The 24991-nt window shown below is 39.9% G+C and overlaps 1 protein-coding gene across 2 annotated transcripts in view; it reads right to left on the reverse strand.

The window, feature by feature from the left end:
- The window catches only part of NAMPT (nicotinamide phosphoribosyltransferase), a 29485-nt gene extending 5778 nt beyond the window's left edge, over positions 1 to 23707 (reverse strand). The window contains exons 1-9 of one of the 2 annotated variants that reach the window (XM_050325095.1): positions 23551 to 23707; positions 13336 to 13492; positions 12009 to 12112; positions 9090 to 9218; positions 8465 to 8623; positions 7980 to 8116; positions 5763 to 5988; positions 4467 to 4586; positions 2007 to 2024 (exon numbers count right to left, since the gene is read on the reverse strand). In XM_050325095.1, the coding sequence (XP_050181052.1) occupies positions 2007 to 2024; positions 4467 to 4586; positions 5763 to 5988; positions 7980 to 8116; positions 8465 to 8623; positions 9090 to 9218; positions 12009 to 12112; positions 13336 to 13492; positions 23551 to 23610 (1110 nt within the window). In that variant the 5' untranslated portion in view covers positions 23611 to 23707. The remainder of the gene's footprint in view (positions 1 to 2006; positions 2025 to 4466; positions 4587 to 5762; positions 5989 to 7979; positions 8117 to 8464; positions 8624 to 9089; positions 9219 to 12008; positions 12113 to 13335; positions 13493 to 23550) is intronic. The other variant, XM_050325096.1, reaches the window with a different exon arrangement.
- Positions 23708 to 24991: the final 1284 nt, after the last annotated feature.

Consider the following 24991-nt stretch of genomic DNA (forward strand, 5'->3'; position numbering starts at 1 on the left):
GTCATGCTCATAAATGGCCAAGATTTATTTCCCTGATCTGTTACCTTTACAGCAGCCTGAAATTATGGTTATAACCCCAATATAGAGTTCAAACACTCTCTTCTCCATACTAACAAAAGCAGGTGAAAAAACCATAGTGGGTGAGATAGCAATACACCATCTACCCAGAAAAAAGGAAAGTGAGAAACAGAATGGAAGGACATAGTTTATAGGGAACAGTGAAGAGTTTTAAAAAGCAGTGTCATTAGAAATCTGTGTCAATCGAAATATTTTGTGTAGTCTCAGCCTCTTGCATCAAGAAGAAATGCCAGAGTAACACTGAACAGGACTGTTTTACAAGCTACTGATGTCAAGCTGCTTAGGGACAGCTAAGGACCATAAAAAAAAAAAAAAGCAACTCCAACTTCAGACCATGGTACACTGGAAGTGTAAACAAAAGAACATACTACTATTTTGTTTATCCACTAAGTCACATGTAGACTGCCTTCAGAGTTACTCTCAGAGTGAATGCCTGGCAGAGGCCAATCAACAGGAGAGGTGGACAGCAGAGTCATAACCTTTTGAGGGCATGCCCTAAACACCTTCTCACTATGTTTCTACCAGATATTTCTCCCCAGCTGAGATCTTATCAACGAGTTTCCATCATTCCAGTAGTACCAGTTTACTCGGCCTCACTCAATAAGTCAAGCAAAATGAATCTCAAGCTCTACCACCATGACTTCTACTTAAGAGAAACCTTTGGAAGCTTTGTATCCTGAACAAATGGCCAATCAAATATGTGGTAATCTTGTGGATTTTAGCAGTAGACATCATATCCTTTCAGTAACCATGTGCAAAAGGAAATTCTATTTTCAAGTGATTAGATTCTCCTGGAAGCAGTTAAAAGAGTACTCGGGGAAGATAAAGGATTAAAATTAATTAATACTCCTTGTAGCATCTCTTAAGCAACTGAAGATGACAAAGGAATGGTAAAAAAAGGGATTTTGTATACCCTCTACTTAAGCATCATGCCCCATAAGAAACAAGACTTAGTTGGGCCTGGATATGGAATTTTCTTATCTACACTGTCTTTTGAAGAGGTAAATGTAGGTAAACTCCACCTGGACTCTGAACAAGTTCTGTCCAGACACTGACCAAGCCTGAAGCCATGTGAACTGCTGGCCAAACCTGAGCCAATATCTTCTGCTCATTTCATTATACAGTTTTACAGCTCAGGTCTGACACTGAACTTGCTTGAACATGCCTACAAAAGGTAGCATGAACTACATATATAAAAACCCTACTCCAAGGCATGTGATTCCTAGACTTCATGTCCACTGCAGGTTAACTTGCAGGTTAACAGATTTTAGTGCAAGTACAGCATAGCTGGTCCATGGCTGCTTAACCTTTCTTGAAGAAATGTGAACCCCCTCTCAACTTCGCATTCCTGCTCTCATTTACAGACGGTTTGTTCATCTTGTGCTACAGGCGTAAATCCTCACCCTGGGTGAAGATCTGGCTTCTAATTTTCCTCTCTCTCAAGGGCATTTCCTTACTCAGACTGATCTTTGTCTGGTCAGGGGTCAAGAGAAATCAGGACTAAGCTGAAAGACAGCTCTGACTGTACCAATGACTCACAGCAAAGCCCAGGTAACAGCTTCCTTAGGTACAGGGAAGAGATGGGAAACAGCAGTAATAGGGAAGAAGGAGGAGATTTGAAACAAGTGGAGCCTCTCCCAAAGGGAGAAACAATAAAGAAGAATTTCTTGTCTCACACTTTCAAACCTATATAGAGAGAACAATTCAGGTGTCAAGGTTTTGACCAGCTTCCTCTGACCATTATGAGCATGATTAATACATCAACTGTGACTTCAGATTAGAGGATTTTGTTTGTATAAAAATTTAAAGATATCTGGAAATTGAATGTTCAAAGAAAATCCTTTGAAAGTGTAGTATATTGTGGAGTTAGCAGATTGGAATGATTTTAAAAAGTGAAAATGCAAAGAAAGTCAGAAAAGTTTCCTTACCTGTTCTACCAGCATCCCCTATTAAAACAAAGAATTTTAAAATCCAGTTTATACTCTGAGTTGTTTTCTATATTGTTGTTTCATACTTTGGATAGCTAAGTGAGACTCTGGATAGCTAATTGTTCATTACTCATTCTAGATTTCCCTATTATACCCATTTCCTTTCCTCTGATCTGTAACAATAAATCATGTCTAGAATCTAACACTGATGCGGAGTAATTAGAGTAACAACTTGCACAGGTTAAAAGGGGGAGGGAAAAAACATGGCCACAACAACACATTTGTTTTGTTTATGTAAACTCCTTTCAGAAAAGAATGAATTATACTTCAAGGGCTGGTTTGGGTTTAGTGGGTTGTGGGTTGTTTTGGGGGGTTTGTTTGTGTTTGTTTTGTTTGTTGTTTTGGTTTTTAAAATGGTAAACAATTACCCAATCTTCTGAAAGTCAGCATGGTAACCTTGGTTTTGCTGACACAAGAGGATGAAGAGACCCATGAAATGTAAATACAACTAAAATTAGGTTACAAGATCATGGTCATTTTGCTCCAACAAAAGTTGCTGCTGTCAAATGAGAAGTGTCTCCTTCCTTCCTGCCTGTTTCTACCAGCTCAAAATAACAGTTTATTTTCTCCTGTATAGTGCTGGCAAGTACTAGCCCCCCCTTTTGGGACAAATTAGTTCACTAAATTTAACTAAACAAAAAGTGGTCACTTTTGGATGAGTCATTTTGCTGCCACATGTGTGGTCTAAATTAGTTTAATGACCAGCGGTTCAATGACCAGCAGCTGCCATGAGGCACAGCAAGATTACAGAGTCAGAAGAGATGAGAAGGTGCCACCAGGCAGCAGGGAGATATGTCTGCTCTGTATGTCTTGTGGAACTGGATCTTCTACTCTCTTCTACAACATCTTACAGGTAGACTTCTCATAATCAGTTGCAGCTTGATGAGGAAAACAGGTAAACAGGCAGATCACCTGAATAAAGAATTGCTCATCGTGTCTCTTATCCTCCCCCAACAGCTGTTGCAATTATTTTCCTAATCTATTTTGAACATGGAGAGTAGAGCATTTTTCACTCTAATGCAAATATTTTAAATACTAGTTTTAATATTTTGACTAGAATCAATGCTATATGAGCATCCTTGAATTTTGTCCAGTATAACCTACAAAAAGTAACCCGAGTTCCCTACAAGAAATTAGTTTCTTCTCTTTCTGTCCTGTGACAACTCATGAACATCACAACCACAACACAGTTTGCCAAGCACCAGCATCAGTCCTGTTAAACCATTGCTGAGAAAAAGTTTAAATAAAGTAAAATAAAATTTACTTTAAAGGGTGTTGGAGGCAGAAGAAAACTGCAGTGCGTGACTGCTCTACAGTTGGCATATCAGGTTACAATCTCAGTATTAACTGCTCTCTAAAGATCCAAGTGACAAATCTGAGTTCTGTCACTGAGGTTACATTATGTGCCCATGCTAGATACACAAATAGTTTTAGACTAACTAAAAACCAAACCTGGTATATCTCTTACTCCTAATTTTGAGGAGCAGTAAAAGTCAGCTTTGTTAAGAAGAATCTAAGGATGTGTCAAGTCCTAGAAAGCTAGGACAAGTGTCAGTAAATTCAAGTAAAATTAATCTTAAATTTATCCAACTTATATTTCTGGTTTTTAGCTCTAATACAGCTGGAGAAGAATTATCAAGGATGAATCTGATAAAGTCAAGTCTTCTTCCTTCTACATGCCCTTTATCATCTGTAGTCACTGCAGTCTGTACCTTTGTAACCATATTGTATTACCTAAGATCTACATCTAGTCAATAGTGGAGAATTTATGACTAGTTTCAAAGACATAGCATCTCCTAAATAATCAATTTTTGTCTTGGTGACATTGCAATTTTGACTCAGACTACAGCCTAATCTGTTACACATATTTTTTGGCTTTTCAGTCATCCTTATTCCACTGGTTGCCAAATCAATGAACTCACTTTCCTTAACCTTGGTTTTAAAAAGTCTCTTTCAAAACTACACCTTCAAAATTTGAGAGCAAACACATATCAGATGGTACATAACTAATGAGCCAAACCAGTTAATTACTCTTGCTGTAGCACAGTGATCATGCACAGTGTGCCTTAGACATCAGTGAAAGGACCAAACACAGATTTTGATCTCAATTAGACTTGACAAGCATGATGAAAGCAAACAAAAGGAGAAACGGTGGAAAGAGAAGGGTTACAGCCAGGGGATTAGAAAATTCCTTTTAGGGATTTTTTTATGCATCTTAATAATTTCCTGTGAGTTTTAATGAATTTGTTTTACACATTATGATAACGCTGCCAGTGTCTGGAATGAAGGGCAGGGATGGGGTCAGCAGTCTCTGCTGCAACATCTGACTAGTCATAACAGAGTCCAGATTAAATACCCACGTTGCCAGTGTAACCCTGACACATGAAGAGGATCTCCTACCTCTTGCAACGTGTTGATATCCACACCATCCCCTTGAATAACTCTGAGATATGGTGGCAACAACTTGTAGCCTTTTGAATTTTCTGTAATGGGAAACTTCTTCCCCAAGATCTCCAAGACCTATTGAAAACAAAAAGGAGACAGTTCAAAATGAAAATAAAAATCTGCCATTCCAATAAAGAAATACAATTTCCACATTTGAATCATTCTCTCTCTAAAAAAATAAAATAAATCCATAAATATACCCACCTAATCATGGTCTAAATCTACCCACATAAATAAAACACATGCCAGTCATTGTGGTGGAAGCCCTTGAAGCAGTCACAGACCATATGGTCTTTATGAACTTGTACCCAAAAGCTAATCAGGACCATGCTTCCCTTCTTTCTCCCTTTGCTTGCTGTGAATTTTTGTTATTAAATGTGTCAGTTGATGATTCTGCTCTTCTTTTGACCTCCTTTAAGACAATGGATGAGGTTTTCAGTTTTCTGTGATTTTGTAAGCCATGAATACTTAAAATGAAACACTTCAGTTAGGAGCTTTTCTTATCAGCTCCAGTAAAGGTCATTCACAATTCCTATTTGTGACACATCACTTGCCCCAAAGGAAAAATAAAAGTGTTAAAGCTGTATAGATCCAATTTGATAGAGTACCAATGTACCTAAAATTGCCCCTGCTTTCTTATTAGGACAGTGCTGACAGCTACTCAAATTCAGAGGTATCAACAGCTTTTATTATGAAACTGCAACAATCACTGTGCTCTCTAAAGAGCAATAAGGCAAGAAGTGTTTTTCAGCTTGGAGGTTGTGTGCCACTGACTTAAATGCACATCTTAAAAAAGGGAGAAGAGCACTAAACTTGCATTTGTAGCACAAAACAGTGATTTAATACAGGATGCCAAGATACCTAAACTTGGTGGTAAGAAGTTCTATTGACCTGCATTTGTTAATAATCAAATGTTTCCCATTGTATTTATCATTAAGTGATGAAAATTTCTCTTTATAGAAGCATTCCAGCAACATTACATCAGCAAAACTGGTAACAATGCAAGAATGTATTATGCAAGAATGGGTTCAGTGAAAAATACTAAACTATTTAGATTGCAGAAGAGTTTCTATATCTATGCTGAGGTGAACTAAACATTTACATTTTTCATAAATCCAAATTAGCCAGCATCCAATATATACGATGCGTATCAAGTTACAGCATTATGTTTCTATGTTTGCTAGCCAGTCATTACAAAACAAATAACTGCCCTCCCAATCTTGTATACAAATGACTTCAAGAAAGGATTACCTTTAAAACAGTGTCAAGGGGATTCCCAGAATCTGGTCTAATAATAAGTGGTGCCTCTGGACTCCGGGCTTCAATTATATGTCTTAGGTCATCACCCCATATTTTTTCACAAGCGTTGTAAATGTCGTAGCTGTCACTAACCACAGATACAGGCACTGAAGAAAACTGTGTTACTATGTGTTCAAAAGCATCTTTTTCATGATCTTTCCCCCAAGCTGTTATGGTACTGCAAAGGCAATTGAAAAATTCATATTAGAGTGGCACTTGTACATAAAATCATACATTCTGTATTTCCTGCCAGAAACAGTTCAAGATAATGATAAGCAACGTGATTACAAGATAGCATAAACTATGTGCTTATCAGCTCTGTGTTGCATGGATAATAAGTCTATATAATAAATAAACAGCACCCTGAATTTATCTTTGGCACTTCAGACAAACACTTGGCACATGAAATTTCTTTCACATGTAAATGTGATCTTTTATTTTATTAACATTTGCAGAGAGTTTCTCTTTTAAGTCTGAAATTCAGACAGTTAGGGAACTACAGATGCAAGAACAGAACATCTGCTCTGGCAACTTCACACTACAAAATGAGAAGTTAAGAATGAAGCACCATATGTTAGAAAAATCCTAAGAAGAAAACAGAATTTATTTTCATTTTTAATAGTGATATAAACCCATTATTGTCACTCATATAAACATTCTTCCAGAGGAACCTCAGGGCATTACCCTTGGTACAAGGGTACAGGCAAGCACATAAACCAGAGTTGCTGAGAGCAGTAATAAGTTACTGAATGCCAGTTGATCTGCAGTAGCTGTTCTGTACGTGGCTGTCTCAGACCAGCTGACATAACTGACTTTAGTAACCTGCACACTAAGACCTAAAAATGCTCTCAAGCACAGCATAAGAGTCAGTGGCATTGAACTTATACCTTAAAATTCCATCATTAACTACTGTGTGGACAAGCCTCAGATCACGGTAGTGAGGAGACGACACAAAACAAACTTGGCTGCACAGAGGTTGAGGCAGTTCCAGGAATAGCCCTGCTGCCATGCCAAAGGAAAGCACCACACTCACATCACCACCTCGCATTGGAGATTGTGGAATAGTATAACAATTCTGGAAAAATTTAGGTCTCTTGTATGAGACCCTTTTTGTGTATTAACTTGGAAAGGGTGACTGCAGTCCGCATGTGGCAATGCAAACTTTATGGAGGGCAGTTTAAGCTGTCTGCTCTAATGTCACCCCTTCAATATGCTGAACAAAAGACGTTTGATCTCGACTCCATGTGTTTGCTTTCATTACAAAAAATTTTATAGTTGCTTGGGCCATCATTTTTTTAATTTAACTGTAGTATTAAGCTAAGCTGAGAGAAGAAACTTCAGACAAAATTTGTCACTTCTACTGATCAAGCAGGAGTTCTAGAACGGCACTAAGGCAATGGTACTCAAAGTTCTGTGAAGCAGTGCTCCTTTAAAGGTGATCACTACCCTACAAGGACTATTCAGGTAAGCCTTTCTATTACCTGTCCTGCAATCCTAAGTCAATGCTATTAAACTGGCTTTTGTGCTCAATACAAAAACCACAACCTTCTTTTATATTCTGCTCATTTCAGTGTGTAGCTTTGCAATTGAAAACCAAGGATTTGCATTCACTCCTAACCTGGTACAGCATTTGGATATAAAAATAATAGGAGTTCTCCATCTCAAACGTCTGAGATCAGTTCCTTACTCTTAAAAACTCATTCACAATTCTTAGTGAGAGATCAAGGATTTACCATTGGTTGAAGTGGTTATGCTGATGGGAAGCTTAAGAGCAACTTCTTCTGGAGGGAGAATATGATCTGTGAGAGTTCAGAATTGCAACTTACATGTTTTTTGAATTTATGATTTTATGTTTAAAACCAAACTTGAAGTTCATAATTTGAATCCTCAATATCTACAACCTATAAGCCTTCAAGTCTATTTTAAAAAGAATAATCCAAATTTACTTAGACCTGATAACAAGGTTATAGTTAAAACATTTAAAACACATTTGTAGTTAAGACCAATCATGCCTAGAACAATGCAGAGGCATCAGTACTCAACTGCAGCCTCTACAGCTGGATGAATCATGGTTAATACTATATGGTATACTTCTGGATACAAAGATGGATAAGAAATAAAATGCATTTTGTTAAGCTGTTTTTAGAAAGGCTTAGCCTAGTATCTTACCTGTGTTCAGCAGCTGGAACAGAATATCCTGGAACTGGATCTTTTGTACCATAGTACTTTTTAATTAACGCAATTCCTGCTACAGTGTCTGTTCCTTTGAAGTTCACCAAATGAGCTGAAGCTCCTATACCTGCAGTCTGAAAAAGATGTAACTTTCAGTTTCCACATCAAATACAGGAACCTAAATGCAGTCACCCCCTAGCACCAGTCTGCAGTCAGCAAAACTCTGACTTAGTTCTTGTTTCACCAATACTCTCTTCATGCATTTACACAGGGAAGACACAGGCAAAAGCTCTCCCAGTCTAGTGCTCACGGTCCAGACACTTACCTACCCACCCCCACCCCAGATCTCCCCCCTCCACAACCGGTCCTCAGTGCTCTGTGCATTCACAACTTCAGTGCAGAACAGGGACACAGATACCTGCTACAATCCGTCATAGTTAAGAACAATTAGAAATTTCAAATTATTAGACAAGCAGTCTTACCTCTTGTGAAGAAACTCCTCTGTAGCCGAAGTCATGCAGTTTATACTCCAGTCCTTCTAAGCTGCCAGAAGTCTCTAGCAAATATTTGGCCAAAATCTTTTTCTGCTCTCTAGAGTTTGTAGCCACTGTGATTGGATACCATGACTGCACAAGAATAGTCTAAAACAAAACCCATCACAATATTAGGTGTATGTTTTCTTAGAACTTAACAATGCCCACTTGGCATTTTAGCAGGCACAAAAAGGTCTATTTATTTTCATTCCCTGTTCAGAAAGTACTGATTCCTCCAGTAGTTTGCTTTGGGGCTTAAGCAATTAGCCCTTACAAGGTAGATGAGGTATTGACCTTCTCAGGAGTTATCACTCCCAAACTACTGACACACAGTTCCTCCATCCTCCTTTTTAGTGGACAAAAGTACTGGTGAATTTCCTGTAAAATTATTACAGTCTCCTGCCAGGTGGCAAAAAAGGTCTGTGTAAGAGGACAACAAAAATGAATCCAGGCTTACTAAAAGCAGAAAATGAAAGTTGCCAGAGATTTCCCTTAAAGCAATAAGGGATTCAGCCTTTAATTTAAGTGCATTAATATTTACTTAGAAAAAACATATTAAATTTCCAAAACTGACCTCAATCCAATTTGTAAGCCAGTAGCACTCTGGATCTGTGTTTTCTACTGTGAAAAGAACATTTCCTCTGGGAATTACAGAGCCCTCAGGAACAGCCTTTATTTCTATAGGAAGATGGCCATCATATTTCTGTGTAAGAAACAATAATATTGTTAGACAATAGGAAAGATTACCTCTCTTTTTTATTTGACTGCAATGAATAAAAGTCAGTTCTATGAGTTTACTGATAAAGCTTTCTTCTTCTTCATTTCTTTCAATCCTAAAAATAATAAACCCACTAGCCCAAATAAACGAGAAAATCCACTTTTGTCAAAAAAGGAGGAAAATCCTGTAACCTAAAACAGTCTCTTTATCAAAACAAATGATGGTTATCAGTTGTATTCCTTGTGCAAACTGAGCCAGGAAGGCTTAAGCATTCTATTTAAATAAAATAGTTCTACCCACAGGACAAGAATATTTGCTACTCAGTTTTCTTCAGTGCCAGCTAAAAAAAAGTGTAGTTACTATCTAGACCTCCAAAATGTCTCCAGTTTTGCTTAGTATAGATGTGTGCTTTGTTAATTTATTACAGCAGGATCCATTTAATAACAATTTTAAAGACTATTTTTCATCCCAATTATTCACTAAACATGGAATCTCATATTGAAGTGTCATTCTTTTGTCAGTCTCTCATCCCTGAAGGACTAAACATTGTATGAAATATGCCTTTTGGAAAGGAGTAACTTGCAAACAGCAACTCTATTAGAGTAATTATAACTTTCTGAAAGAGTTCTGTGAGCTAAACTGGCAATATTGATAATGTTTTGGATGGCAATATTTTTTGACAGAAAGTTTCTCATGAGATATTCTTTAAAGGCAATAAAAATTGCACCAATTCAGAGAAATTACAGATTCATAAGTAGCATCAAAACATATTCTCCAGTGCCCAAAACACATCAGAAATCTCTTCTACACTGGAGTTTAAAAGTCTATCTGAAAGTGTAATAACCTAAAGCATATTGTGTTTATACCACACAGGGTTTAGTTGTCAGGCTTGGAGATATGTGGATTAACAAAGGACAAAAAAGCCTTCAAAAAGGCTCAAAATAATTTATTCATGAATCAGTGAAGACAAAAGTATAGTTAAGTGAAAAAACCCCAAAACAGATTTCAAAGTTACTGTAGGTGTTGATTTTGTCCACTGAAAAAAGCAATGTGGTCATTCCACAGCATTGTATTATAGCCCTTTGCAAAAATTTTAGATAGAATCAACTTGTACAGTTTGGGGCTTACATCTCTATCACTCATCAGTTCCTGCCAACTCCAGCCTTTAGACCACCCCGTTATTCTCCGTGAAATCTGTTCCTTTCTTCCACCCCTTCACCCTGTCAGTATTTACCCATTCATCTCCCCTCAGTACAAACTGATACATGAACATTTCAGATTCATTTTGGCACTTCACTCACACAGCCATTGCACCCTCCATTTTACCCAACACATCTGAGGCAACTGAGCTAGAGAGCAAACAGTGGCAGGTATGTGAACACACACTGGAATTCAGTGAGCAGAAGCAGGGACTCTGTGTGCATTTAAGGGCATACCAAGACCCAAAGGGTACATAACACTTCCAGTTTGAGAGCCACTGGCATCTGAGATCAAGATGTGACAATCATATTTGGGGTTTATATTTACATATATATACACATACATATGATTTTAATAACCAAATCTGACAAAGGAATAAACAATGCATACAGGAGTATGCAGGAAGGCTTATTTTGACTAAATCGAAAGAGGAATGGACTTAGTTAAACCATGTTAAAACTCAGTGAGGACAGACATGCAGCATTAAAAGTTTATTAATTCAGTTTATCCATGGAGGAATCAAGCTTACTTTAAATACAGATGAGAGCAGTTCACAACATATAATGTAGCCTAAACACAAATATGAATCGAACTCACATTTGTAGTTTCTTGAAATGGATGCAAGTCCTCTACAAACCTCTTCATAACTCCCTCTTAGAAAACTGGGAGCTTATTTACCTTGCTGCCATTTGAAACATTTAGTTGAAATTCACTCTTGACTTGCACAGCTATGGTCCACCCCAGTGGCAAGATGACATCCAGATATAATCATAGACAGATGCCACCATAAAGATACATACAACCAGGGTATCCAGGGAAAAAATAAATGCAAAGGACTAAAAAAATGTGCCTTCAAAGGCTAAAAATATCCATTCACCAGAACCCACAATGAAACTTAGCATTTAATTAATCTGCAGAGATTAGAGTAGCTCTGATGAATGCTATTAGTCTGAATCTGCTGCTTTTACAGAGAAGAGATGTTTGCAATTAGTTGAAGTCTGACACCTTCTTAAACTAAAAGGAAAGAGGATAATTGTGGAAAGACTTAATTTGGAAGGTTTTGTGTGTGAGAAGTGCTCAAGTCTTGTATTTCATAATAAACTTCAGCTTTCATATCTCTGAAAAATTTAGGAAACAATTGAACAAAACACGTATTTACTGGAACTATTTATACACCCAAGAAGTTGTAATGCTTTCTGCATTAGAATAAAAATTGTTATGATTAGTTACAGAAAGAAATGTAAATGATGCAAGCAACCACTAAGTGCTATATTACACATGGAGACTTGCCAACAAGCCCCCACTTACATGAGCTGGCTGATGGCAGCCATAAATCCTTATTACCTGCAAAGCCGTATTTGGCATCTGAAAGGACGAAAATTACTTTTCTCTAAAGAATTACAATTATATGATTATTCTTTGACAGCTGCTACTCCCTGTACACAAAACATAAAAAGCTAAATTTATCCAGTCTTTACTATCAAGATTAAAAGGAGAGACTGTTGTATTTATTCTACAGTTGATTCAGAAATCCTTCATGATGATCTCAAACTATTTCGTGATTTTTTTTTTTACCTCCAGAATATAGTTCCATCCCTTTTCATTGAAGACATCATCTTGAAAATGCTCCCTATATACTTCTTTGGCTTCCTTGATTTTCTCTTTGGTCACCACTTTACCTGTAGTTTCAGAAATAGATGAAAGCTTAGAAACTTACAATGTTTGTCAGTTGATAAACTAAATAACAAAATGGTTCAGGCACAGCAAAGTCACCTTGCCTTCAACAAAGACACGAAGAACGTGCCAAATGCTGTATTTAATTTATTATATAGATTAGGATGCTCAAGAAAGCTACAGGGTAAAATACACTTGTGGTTTGCAGGTGACTCAGAACAATTTGAGATTATTATTCTTTTATGACGGTCAAAACACTGTCAAGAGGCTTGGTAGTAGTGCTTTTCCCAGAGGTATGTTTTGATAGTGCAAGTTGACACAAGGGTTAATTCACACTGCTCCAGGGAGAATCCCCATGGAGAGGTGTTACAACCAATCTTTGACTGACCACTTTGTGACAGGAGCCAACAGACAAAGCACATGATTTGAATAAGCATTGCCACTGCTCTAGGGCAAAACATCTACCTTAGAGAACAATCCTCAGATTGCTAAAGACAAAAGAAATAAAATTATCAAGTGTTTTGATCATAAGGGAATTTCAATCTTTGGCAGGATTGGCAGAGATATTTATTGGCTCAAGATAAAGATAAGTAAGCCATATGACTAAAGTTTTCCTTTTAAAGATTGGCAGAAGGCAACCAGCATTCAGGTCAGAACAGGTGATACTTGTACATAATGCAAAAAAGCAAACAGCGCCAAGGAATTTTCAGATGATACTCTTAAAATTAGCACTGTTAAAATCACTTTCACATGTAGCTGCCATATTCCATGATCTAAGCTGGGGGGCATCCAAAATGTAAGGAAAATTAAAATCATTACTGGTTTACACAGTAAACAAACCAGCAAATACAGACTGAAGTTTATGTTCAAAATGCAAAATGTGTTTTCCATTGATAGTTCTATCAGCTTGTGAATCTATACATAGTTTTGCTTTATTTCCATTTATTTCAATTTAGCCCACTGAAGTTGCGATATGAACAACTCTTCATTTTTAATAAACTATTGGCATAAATAAAGGTAGTAGAGAGGCATCTGAATTACAAAGGGAATACAATTCTATGAGGGTGGACAACTTATTTTCAGAATCACATAAATAAGATCTTGTGTGCGTCACTACTTATGGTGTACCAAGATAACCTGGAATTGTTTTAAATACAAGACTACAGGTTTCAGAAAAAATAAGATATTTATTTACAGGTAAAGTTTTACTGAATTTTGAGACAGTTACCTTTTAAATATTTATTCAGAATGTACTGCAAACCATAAAAAACAGTTTCTTCATATTTCACTTTCCTTAGTTTGGAATTTTCAGTCTTCTTTTCACGACATTCAAAGTAGGAATATACTTTGCTTGTGTTAGGTGGATATTGCTTGTAGTGTGTAACCTACATTAAGAAAAACTTCTGTAAGACCTCAAAGCATCACTACAAAGCACAACAGAAATCATATTTGGACATTAAAGCTTAAGAATAACTCACAGCTCTTCAGGACTGTTAATATTTATCCTTTCACATTCTAGTACCATAAGTATTTAGGAAATTTCCACAGTTTTAGCCTCCTTCCATTTTCAGTTCAAAAGACAGTCTTCCATATGGTATTCTTTACATCTTTATCAAGTCTTTTCCCCCTAGAGTAATTTTCACAGTTAGCTCTTCCCCTTCCCCTGATGACTTTGCTTTGATGAACTGGGAAAAACACAAGCTAGGATTTTAGAAGCAGCACTGAACATTGATGTGCCAGGTCAGTTTTTGCTCTCCCACACTTTGGCCAAGGCTAATAGCTACAGGAAGCACAAAATTCCATGACACTACCAAATACCTGCTTGATTGAAGTTTTGAAGGCTACAATCCCATAGTTCAAATAAAACCTAGACTCAAGAAGGCATTGACAACAGCCTTCACCCAAGCATCTCATTCAACATGAGCAGACTGGGTCTCTCAAACCATGCTTACAAACCTGTTGCTGTCAGTAGTGCTGTTAAAATCTACCCAAGGTTTGTACCTCCCCACAATGTTTGCTCGATGGATTTCTTTGCCAAAATTGAAACACTTCCCATTCAACACAAAGGAAGCATGAAAAGTTGCTGCCTGTGTGTATTACATGGAAACTGATCATACAAACACAGAATGCTATTCTGGATTCAACTGTAACAGCTTTTCTTAGCTCCTGATTTTAAATCTAGCCAGAAATTTACTTTGAGTAATAACAGCATTTGAAATAAGTACACTCTAGACATTTAAAAACTGAAACTCACAAAATTTTATCTCCTAATGTGTAAAAAGCAAACTCCATGCAAAATCCATAACTCCATATTAAACAAAAAGAATACACAATGACAATCAATATTTAGACTACAGAACACATAAATCAGTGTAAGGCATCCCCAAAGTTGAAGCTATCGAAAGTTTTCTCAAATTATGATGAAAAGTCTCTGAACAAGTCTATACATTCCATAAGGAAAAGCTGTTCCTATGGCTCAGTACAACACAGTCATACATCAGAACAAAACTCAAAGTAGTGTGAAAGTCATGTCTGAATTTTTTTCAAAACCCTATCTTTACAGGTTAGTATATGAGTTCATTATATGTTTCTTGCTGTTATTTACTCCAAATAACCTTAAAAATTTCCAATATCACAAGGAATTGGAAGAAGGATAGTTTTACTTCTCCCTTCTCGTCCTGCTCTTTTAAATGCACCTGACATTCTCAAAATAAAATATTTGAAGGTTTCCCATACCTGTGTTGCTAAAACTGTAGGTTAAAGAAGTTTAAAATTTCAGTTTTCCTTTTCCTCTCAACTATCATATACATTCAGTATTTCACTCAGTTTGGACAATGAGCTAGACCACTCAACTGAATTTTTTGGTTCTCCTACACCAGCACAAAGCTCTTATGGTTGTGCTTCCAATGCTGCAAGGAAACATTCGAATAATGACAAGGTCAATTTTCAGATCATTCTATTGTCTTTACTTGCACGAGGTTTTCAAGGCCAATCAAATAAAACCCAAGCTTGTCATTGCAAGTTTTCTGCCCTCACTTCAAACAAAGCATTGCACCACAGGCATTTAATGGAGCACAAATCTATTCTGTTACAATTCCACAGCCACTCAAGAGTCGAATGCTTAGGAGTAGTAATGTCAGACTCGAAGACAAAACCTGGCTTTTAGATTTAGTTCTAGCTATTAAAAAATGTCTTGCTTCACAAATTATAACATGTCCTTTCCTAGTTCTGTGCAGAACTTCCAAGGAAGTACATCAAACTGCCAGCTCACAGAAAACTCTCTGCATGGTACCATCACGTTTAAAGGAAAATAAAAAACCCCGTACAAAAGAAAACAAACACACATCCCCCATCGCCCTTTCTTTACTATGGAGCAGACAAAAATAGGCTCCATTTGACAAGTCTTTCTAACTAATGGGTATAGGAACACACACACACACATACACTGTCTGTAAAACAGAACTTGAGAGCTGAAATCAGGCTGAAGTGCTAACAGATTTATCCTTTATGTAGCATACCTGGGGACACAGCTCCTCCTGACTACCTTGATGACAGTTTCAACCTAAAGTTCCTCAGACATTAAATCACAGGTTTAGCTCATTTTTCTGACATGAGACTAAACCTTAACTTGAAAATACATACTAGCTAGTGTCCAGAAAATAGTTATTTCTAGACATTCAAACATACATGAAAATTTTGTGTAGGACAGAAATGTCATTTTGTTGATTTAGTTGCTTAAAGTACTTGAAGGAGATAATGAACTAATTTTACAAGTTCCATGTGTAGTATTCAATTATATTCCTCACACATTACAATCTATTTAAGCAGTGAAAAATACACATCCCTGACAATTAAACTATTTACACCTGAGCAAGCTTGACACCTGTAATTTTAAATGTGCTTCTTTCGACATTCCACAGAGCTGCTAGTTTTACCTATAGAGCTGAGACGCTCTTTTAAGGACTACTTAGTATTTCAAGGCACAAACACAATCGTAAACGTACCACACAACGTCAGAGCAGCTGATTGTGTCAGCTGTCATTTCTGGACTACTAGGCCATGAGAAAATAATACCCATCTACCACAGTGGTGGTCAGGAGGTTTGGCATGTACTGAAATGCCTCATGGTAAAAAACAGCCTGAAAAAGGACCAAGCTCTGGGAGTGGGAAGAGTTCACAGGAAACAAAAAGAATGCCACTGAAAACAAAACAAACCAACCACCACAACCAAAACCAAAACACAACACAACACTATGAGGCACTTGGACAATGAAAACTATGCTTCAAAAAATGCCTGATCTTTCCTTGTTGTCAGATGAAGCTTTCCATCTTTCTGTATCCTGAAGAAGAGTGGAAAGGACAACAGCGACAATCTACAATATTTGAAATTAAATTTTATGTGACTTACAGATTGAGACAGTATTGATAAATCTGTGCTTTCAGTTAAGGGATGACAGAAGCAGGACTTGTACAGACAGGCTCTTGATAAGTAGGAGTGACCATAAAGTCAATAAGAAACCCCTTCTCTTCAGGAAATATAATAAAAAAAAATCAAATAGAAAACCAAACAAAAGCCTCTTACTGGGATTAGGAGACCCTTATAAGAAAACAATCCTCCCAAATATCTTCAAAGGCCTTTTGATGTTTAGTTCAAAGGCTGTGGTTTAGGTTTTGTCTACAAAACATATGACAAACAGCCTTAGAACAACTACCTACAAGATTATGTACTATGACTGAAATGGAGCACTTTTATTCCTGTTGTGATAGCTCCTTATTAAATTTAATTCAAATAAAGATATACTCTGAACAAAGAATACCTCCACAAGGAGTACATCTATTTAACTAAATCAAGTAGCCATTCGAGAAAAAGCATGAAGCACAACTTGCATTTAGATCAGCCATCCAAAAAACCAGCCCAAGCATTAAGAGTTAATTTTTAAGAAAAAGGAATTAACGAGTGTTCATCACAAGACAGGGATGACTGAGGTAAATGTGGTATTTTTATAAGCTAGATAAGAAAACTTAAGCCATTAAAAAAATAAATATTCTTATAATAGACAAGCTTTGTTGAACAAGATATCGCAATGAAATGACTTTAAAAGGTTATTTAAGTCTATTCAACTCAACCATTTAAAACCATAAGAAAAACAGATGTTACGTGTAGAGGAATCAGGCATGGCCAAAAATCTCCATTGGTGGTTAATTCCTGGTGCTCCCCTGGGTCAGATGCTAACATGAATTGTCTTACTACATAATATTTGCAAACATTGTGGAAAGAGGCCATGGCTTGAAAGACTGCTTTACCTAAACCTTTATGAGATTTAGCCAGTGGAGCAGCTAAAAGCAAAGTTTGCCAATAACCTGATGGAAAACAATGACATGAACCAGTACTTAAGAGCAAAGGGAATGCTCTGTCAGATATGCCTCACATATCTGAGGGAGATGAGACATAACAAACAGCAGTTGTAAGGCAGTGCTGACCCCCTTCAGGAAAAAAACCCAACACAACAGTGACTAGCAGTTATATTCAACAGGAATGCTTTTGTAGCTTTCAGAGCAACCACAGAGGGAGTACACACCACAACGGTGGAAATGAAAACCAAACCAAGAGCCAGTATGGTTAAATGATAAGCTTATTTGAAAAAAGAGGAAACGTCAGAAGAATCAATCTTTAATAACTCTAGAGAAAGGGCATCCAACAATAGCAGGTAAAGTGCAAGACAGTTGTGAGTTAAAAAAAAAAATAATCCAAGAGTCAAGTACAATCTATTTTGATTATATGAACTTCAAATTACTGTAGAGAAAAAAGCCTTAGAGAGACTCCAGGCCCCTTATTAGAATGTATAAGATTAAGATAATGTTTAAGAACCAAAGCGAGGATATTGGGAGATATCTGCTTTTATGAGATGAGAGAGATAAGCTAATGGAGGTTACGACTGAAGGATGACCTTGCACCATTCCTAATGTCTCTGTATTCAAGTTCATCCACCATCTCTTATACGTGTATTGCAAAATAAGAGGACCACTGGTGAGAAAAAAAAAAGTTAAGAGATCAGTCAGAACTAAGAAAACAAAGGAAAGCACATGCAAGCAACTGAATTCCTATGGAAGCTGCACACTATTAGCAGAGACGCTGTAAATGACGAGGACCACATTCATTTAAAAAACAAGGTCAAGTGTGAGCACTAGAACTGAATGTATTCTAATTTTCTCAGAGAAAACACAGTGAGTAAAAACAGTGACACTTTGCAGTAGATTCCTTTATCACTAACTATTTTCATCTGGTTTTGTTGTAGTTTAACCACAACTGGCAACCAAGCCCCACACAGCCACTCACTCATTCTCCCGGTGGGACGGGAGAGAGAACTGGAAGGGTAAAAGTGAAAGCAAAAGTCCTGTGCACATAAGCAAAGCAAAACAAGGAGTTCATTCACCACTTCCCATGGGCAGGCAGGTGTTCAGCCATTCCCAGGAAAGCAGGGCTCCAGCTCATGAAACAGTTACTGGAGAAGACAAATGCAATCACTCCAAACATTCCCTGCTTCTTCACCCAGCTTGATATGCTAAGCATGATGTCATGTGGTATGGAATATCCCTTGTGTCACTTGGGGTCAGCTGTCCCCGTGTCCCCTCCCAACTCCTCGTGCACCCCCAGCCTCCTCACTGGTGGGACGGAGTGTGGGGTAGAAAAGGCCTTGACTCCATGCCAGCACTGCCCAGCAAAATCAAAAATATCCCTAAACTAATCAGCATTGTTTTCAGCACAGATCCAAAACACAGCCCCATACCAGCTAGTAGGAAAAAAATTAACTCTACCTCAGTCAAAACCAGCACAGTTTTGCATCCAAGATTATCACAAAAAAGATGACAAAATGCCTTATGTTTACTGTTTACACATTTGTGACTAGTCAGCTGTACTACTGCACATGCTGCTACACGTTTCCTGTTCCTTAATGAAAAAAGAAATATTTACCCTTTCAGCACTGAAAACTGCAATGATTCTGGAAGGGGTTACTTCTCCATTAATTTGAAAAAAGTTTTAGTACCATAAAGTTGCAGTGTTCCTTTACAGTAATGATGTCTTGGCGTTTGTAACAGGACCATGTGACTGCAAATCAAAACTTGGAAGATAATGAACCTAGATAGAGTGAAGATTCCGTCTTACAAGGAGTGCCGAGCCAGAAGTTTCCGATGATTTTCCACAGATAGAATTACAGGAGGTAAAAGAACACATTCACACCCCCATCGTAAGATTTTAATTTAAAAAGTAAGTATATATATAGGCTGCTGTAAAGAATATTTTGCAGTCGTTAAGTACTAGTCAAAACCAGTAGGCTAAAGAGTACTTATGTCTCTTCCTTGCATACCTCTAGCCTTCTAAATAAAGAATATACAGGCTGTCAGAGCCTAGAATAAATACACACTCACGTGAAGTGTTTCAGAAGTCAGTGCTCTCCTACATCCATGCAGAGTAAAAGAAGTAATTTGAAGTGACAAATACTTAAAATTCAACATGCAAGGCATAGAGAGTTAAAACGTATCTTTTAGGTTTCCTTGAAGCATCCAGAAAGAAATTAATTCTGAAACAGATCTCATTTACAGTCTAGATAGCAAGTCAGCTCCTCCTAAGGGGTAATTGCATGGCAGCTTATTATAGCTATCAGCTTAATTACGAAACATGGCAAGCAACAGTAATAGATCTCATTGGCAAAGGCAAAATAAGCTATTATTACTTAAGCCAACAAAGTTCAGTCAATGGCCTTTCCCTGCTTGCAGCTGATGGTCCATCCAACCCAGGCACAGTACATGCCAGTCACAGGTATCTTCCCACTGAACAACACAGCTTCTGCCAAGCTGATCTTCCCAATAGTTTCAGACCACATATACCCTGGAAGGTTTCTTGCCTTGGCAGAAATAAACAAATATGGGATAAACAGAGCATTGGGGATCAAAAAGAAAGAAAATGGAGCGGTGGTGTGTCAAGGATGTCAGAAGAATGAGGAACTGAAGGGCTTTGACCCTTTGGCTTGGGAAGGGCAGTGAGTGAACAGAACCCTCACTGTCACAAAAGGACAAGGTTCCAGGGACTTCTTGCTATAGACACATCACACAGCACAAACAGTGAGCTTCAAGGAGCCTGCTGATATCCCCTCACTTGCAGCTTTCTAGCAACAAGGACTTCGACTTCAAATACTTCCCTTTTTCAGTAATACCAAGTTACTAGCAGAAAACTTTACTATGATAAATGCCACTGCTATAACTGGACATTCAGACAGAGGTTCCCCAGCTAACACTGCATTGGTGAATCTGTTGGGAGTCTCATGATCCGAAGATTTAAAAAGACTGCTGTTATCTATCAGCAAGTTGCACACACACCATACCATATGCCCATGCCCAGACTCTGAGGAGATGGCATATAATTCCCAGCACACAGGAGGAATTATACTGTTGGGGGATTTGTAGAAGCTTAAGAATATGTAACAAAGTACACAGGAAGAAAAATCTAACTGATGTAAGAACATTTATCTTGTTATCTGGTTTAGAGATAAACTGCACAATTTGAAGCCCAGCCTCAAAATTCTGGAGCACTTTTACAATTTTGTAAGGTCCAGTCTATAATGGAAGCTCAGTACTGGATCCAGTGCACAGTTCACCTACTGGGAACTATTCCCATCTAGAAATATTCAGTATACTAGAAATCAGCATGATCCTCAGCAGTTTTTCAAAAACACTGTTAAGATTTTGAAGCCAAGTATTCTATAATCTCTATGATTTAAGAGGAAATTTCCTATGATGCACACACAGACAGGAAAAGACACTGTAGAGAGAGGAGAGGCTAGATTCACTGTCAACAGACAGCTCCTTGCCTACCAAATTACTTTGTTTCTGAAATTTTATAGGCACTAAACCAGTAACGAATTGTCTTTCCACCCCAAATTTCCAACTGCAGCAAGAGAGAACTGGGACACTGAAGCTAACACTCAAACTAATGAGTTGTGACAGATATGACGCTGAGATACCACAACTTTTTTCTCATGGACAGCTGCCTAAGCTAGGGTTGTACTGTTCACTATGGTTTGCATGTATTTTTTCTTTCTGAGCTGTTTATTTCCAAGTGGTTTTTGTCACCAACATTAGTTTGTATGGATCGGCATCTACTGCAACAGGATAATCACGTAACCTTCTGACCAGATCCATGTTTTTTTCTCTGAGTCTGAATGTTATATACATACAGTACTCCACACAGATGCTACAGCTGTGGATACAGCAAAACTATCATCTTTAAAAAAAAAAAAAAAAGAAAAAAATAAAAACTCAAGATCAATTCTCACTTTTATTTTAATTGCTAGTAAGAGTGTTTGGTAACTCCTGTAAAAAGCTTGATGTTGCAAACTACTAGATATTTTAGTGCAATTTTACTGAAAGTATTCTCACTAAGTGTGTTTCATTGATTAGGAAATGACAGTATCATCCAGGGAGAAGATAAGTGATGTTTGCTCATATTACCTAACAAGAATAAGAGCAGCTACTTGTTTAACCATTGTTCAGAGACGCTGGAGTTCCTAAAATTTGGAAAAAAGCATATAGAAAGACATACAATTTCAATAGCCCTAACGAAGCAGACAATTCCAACTGTTCTAAATATAATACAAAATGCTTCTAGCTGCCACAGAAAACCTCATCCAAATTCATCTTTAAACTGGAAAAAAAAAATACCTCAGGCCTTTATTTGACCTCTTTCTACCACTCCCGGAATGTTACCAAGTCATCTTTCCTATGAAACAGCAAAGAAAATAGAAGCAAATTGGTTTTCTGTCACTCTAGTGCTCCACAGTACCACCAGTCCTCAAGCACAACCAGAGAATTTAGAAAAAGTAGTGTGCAAATTAGATTTGAGGTAGATAATGCTTAAACCCAGGCCTGCAGTATTTAATGTGATTAGTCTCAGTCATGGAAGAAAACTGTATCTTCCATATTTGAATAAGTTAGATATCAAACACTTAAACATAGTTCATAAAGAACCCTGTATCTAGATTAAGCCCTAAATGGAAGTGGCTTTGTGAGCCCTCAGTGATAGCGTTAGGATGCTCTGACTGAGCTGCTCCAAAATTTATCAGCATCTTCCTGTCTTCTAACACACCTTTCTACAAACAGCAAAAATAACTGTTAAGACTTTTTTTACAAAAAGAGCATCTTCATGTAATGTAGAGTAGTAATAATGATGAAGATAATGATAATAATTATAATAATATAGTAGTAATACTAATAATAGTAATAATAATATCATCCCCAGAGGGGGGTGAAGCTGGAAAAGGCACACCAGAGGAGTTCGAAAAGGCACACCGGCAAAAGTCAGCAATCGGAGCACACACTGAGGGGTTTGAACTTTGGTAGTTACTCAGTAACAAGAGCTGGTCACAACGTATCTTTGGCTTTTTCGACTCCTCTACCTAGAAGTACCCTCCTCCCTGAAACTCATCCAAGCGGCCAAATGCTCACAGAGCTAGAACATACTAAATGCTTGACAGTGACAATCAGAACTGCTATTGTTGTTTTGTTTAGGCCACTTTGACATTGCTCAAGGAAATAAGTGAGTTTTTCAGCCTAGGAGACGCGGGGTACATCTGTTCAGCCCGGCTGGGGAGTCGCAAGCTGGCTCTGCCCAGCATCTGGGAGCTGTACATACACGAAGGCTGCGCAGAGGCAGGACTTCGGCCCGGGCACATTCCGGGCACCTTTGCCAGGGAGGCACATCAGGAGCTCCCGGGTCAAGAACCACCGGGTGGGAGCGCGGACAGGGCGCCTGCACTTTGCCACCGCTATCAGGGACGCGATTCCCAAGTAATGAAGGCGGGGCTGTGCAGTGCGATTACCCCGCTCTGAGCGAACACCTCGCCGAGCGAGTGTGACACCGCAGCAGCGGAGCAGACCGCTGGAAAACATGTATTTTGGGCCAGTCGGCTGCCGGGGCGCTCCGCATCCCCTCCGGGCACAAACTGCCGGGCACGAGCAGGGCAGAGCGGCAGGGAAGGAGCGGCCGCCCGGCGGCCTCCCGTGTGCGCCCGCTCCGTGCCCGGCCGGGGGGGCGGGGGTCCGGCGGATGCCTCCCATGTGCCCGCCATGGCCGCGGGACGGCGGAGCCCACCCCACCCGCTTTCACTTTCTTTTCCGGCCCCGCCGGTGCCGCGCGGGGAGCGGCCCGGGGCTGCCCGGGGCGAGGAGGGGCAGCCCCGGCCAGGCCTCCGCTGTCCCCCCCGCGCCGCCCCGAGGCCGGGCACCCTCTGTGGCACCCCGAGGGATCTCCCAGCCACGGCCAGGCGGGCAGGGGGGGGCGGTGGCGGCGGGGCCGGCCTGGCCGGGTGCCCCGCGGATGGAGCGTCCCGGCGGGTCCGGTGCCCGCAGAGGTGACCCCCGCCCGCCCGCCCGGCGTGCCCGCGCCCACCTTGTAGGAATCGGTGGCGAGCAGGATGTTGAACTCGGCGCCCGCCGCAGCGCTCTCCATGTCGCCGAGCCCCGGGAGGCGCCGCCGCCCGCACGGACCGGACCGGACCGGGCTGTGCCGCCGCCGCCGCTCGCGCTCGGGGCGGGGAGCGCGGGCAGCGCGGCCGGGGCGGGGACGCGGCACCGCGGGCGGGGAGGGGGGGGCGGCGGCGGTGCCGCTGATTGGCTGAGCGGTGGTGCCGCTGCGGGAGGTGCCGCGACGTCACCAAGGGGAGGGCGGGGCCGGAGCGCCGGGAGGGCTGTGATTGGTCCCGCCGCCCGGCCGGTGCAGGGGGAGGGGCGGGGGAGCGCCTCGCGCCGCACGTTCCCTTTCATTGGGGTCCGGGCGGGGCCCGCTGGGTGACGTCACCGCGCGGCCGGCGCGCGATCGATCGATGGGGTGGGGGGAGCGTCGCGCGCGTGCGCGGGGGCGGCGGTGCCGGTTTCGATTCTCGGCGGCCGCGGCGCTGACGGGAAAGGGCGGCGGAGGCTCCGCCCGGGCACGGGATCTGAGGGCAGGGCAGCCCCTGCCCCGGTCGGGACCCTCGCACTGGGGTCTATGGCCCTGTGGGAATAGCCCCCCCCAGCCTCCTGGAGCTCTCAGATCCACACCGGTGGCTTCAGTGGGAGAACATGATGCTTTTTGATAGAAAATACTTCTTAGCCCTCTTTTCAGTAGGTGTTGATCAGAGATCACGTATAAAGTTACGTCTGCTTCCCGAAAGCTCTCTTTAATACTCACTCTAATTGTAACTGGTCTTCTAATCCGAGTAAATACTTGGGGTTTTTGAATCGTGTTTATCCATCGTTTGGATTGTTCTGGGGCCGCAGAACATTCTTTTGGCACAAGGAGCGAATACAGACTCACAGGGTGGGTCAGGGTGGAAGGGAGCACAGCAGGTCATCGGGTCCAACCTCCCTGCCCAGGCAGGGTCATCCCGGAGCACGTGGGACAGGACTGTGTGCGGAGGGTTCTGGAATGTCGCCACTGAGGGACACTCCACAGCCTCTGGGCAGTCTGTTTCAGTGCTCCATCGCAGTCATTACATGACTTCTATCAGTCATGGTGCCTCATCCATGATGGGAAAATGGTCATCTCACTCTCTGCTAATTAGGTGTATGGAAAAATAACTATTAACAATGCATTAAATTAACTGCATTTAAAAAAGGTGCTTAGTGAGCTTTTTCTGTAAAACCAGTGGTAAATTAACACTTGGGTTTTTGTTTGATGATACACAAATTTGAAAATTGTATAACTAATAACTGTTTTTTAAGATGATTCAGAAACATTGGTTTTCACCAGTCAGATTTTCATAGAAGTGTGAATATCAAAAATAATTGCAAAGAATAAGATCCATAATGGGATACTAGATATTTTTAACCTGATTCTCTGTAGGTCCTGG

The sequence above is a fragment of the Myiozetetes cayanensis genome, unplaced genomic scaffold (genome assembly GCF_022539395.1).
Source record: "Myiozetetes cayanensis isolate MyiCay16 unplaced genomic scaffold, myiCay2020 scf3, whole genome shotgun sequence".
Lineage (NCBI taxonomy): Eukaryota > Metazoa > Chordata > Aves > Passeriformes > Tyrannidae > Myiozetetes > Myiozetetes cayanensis.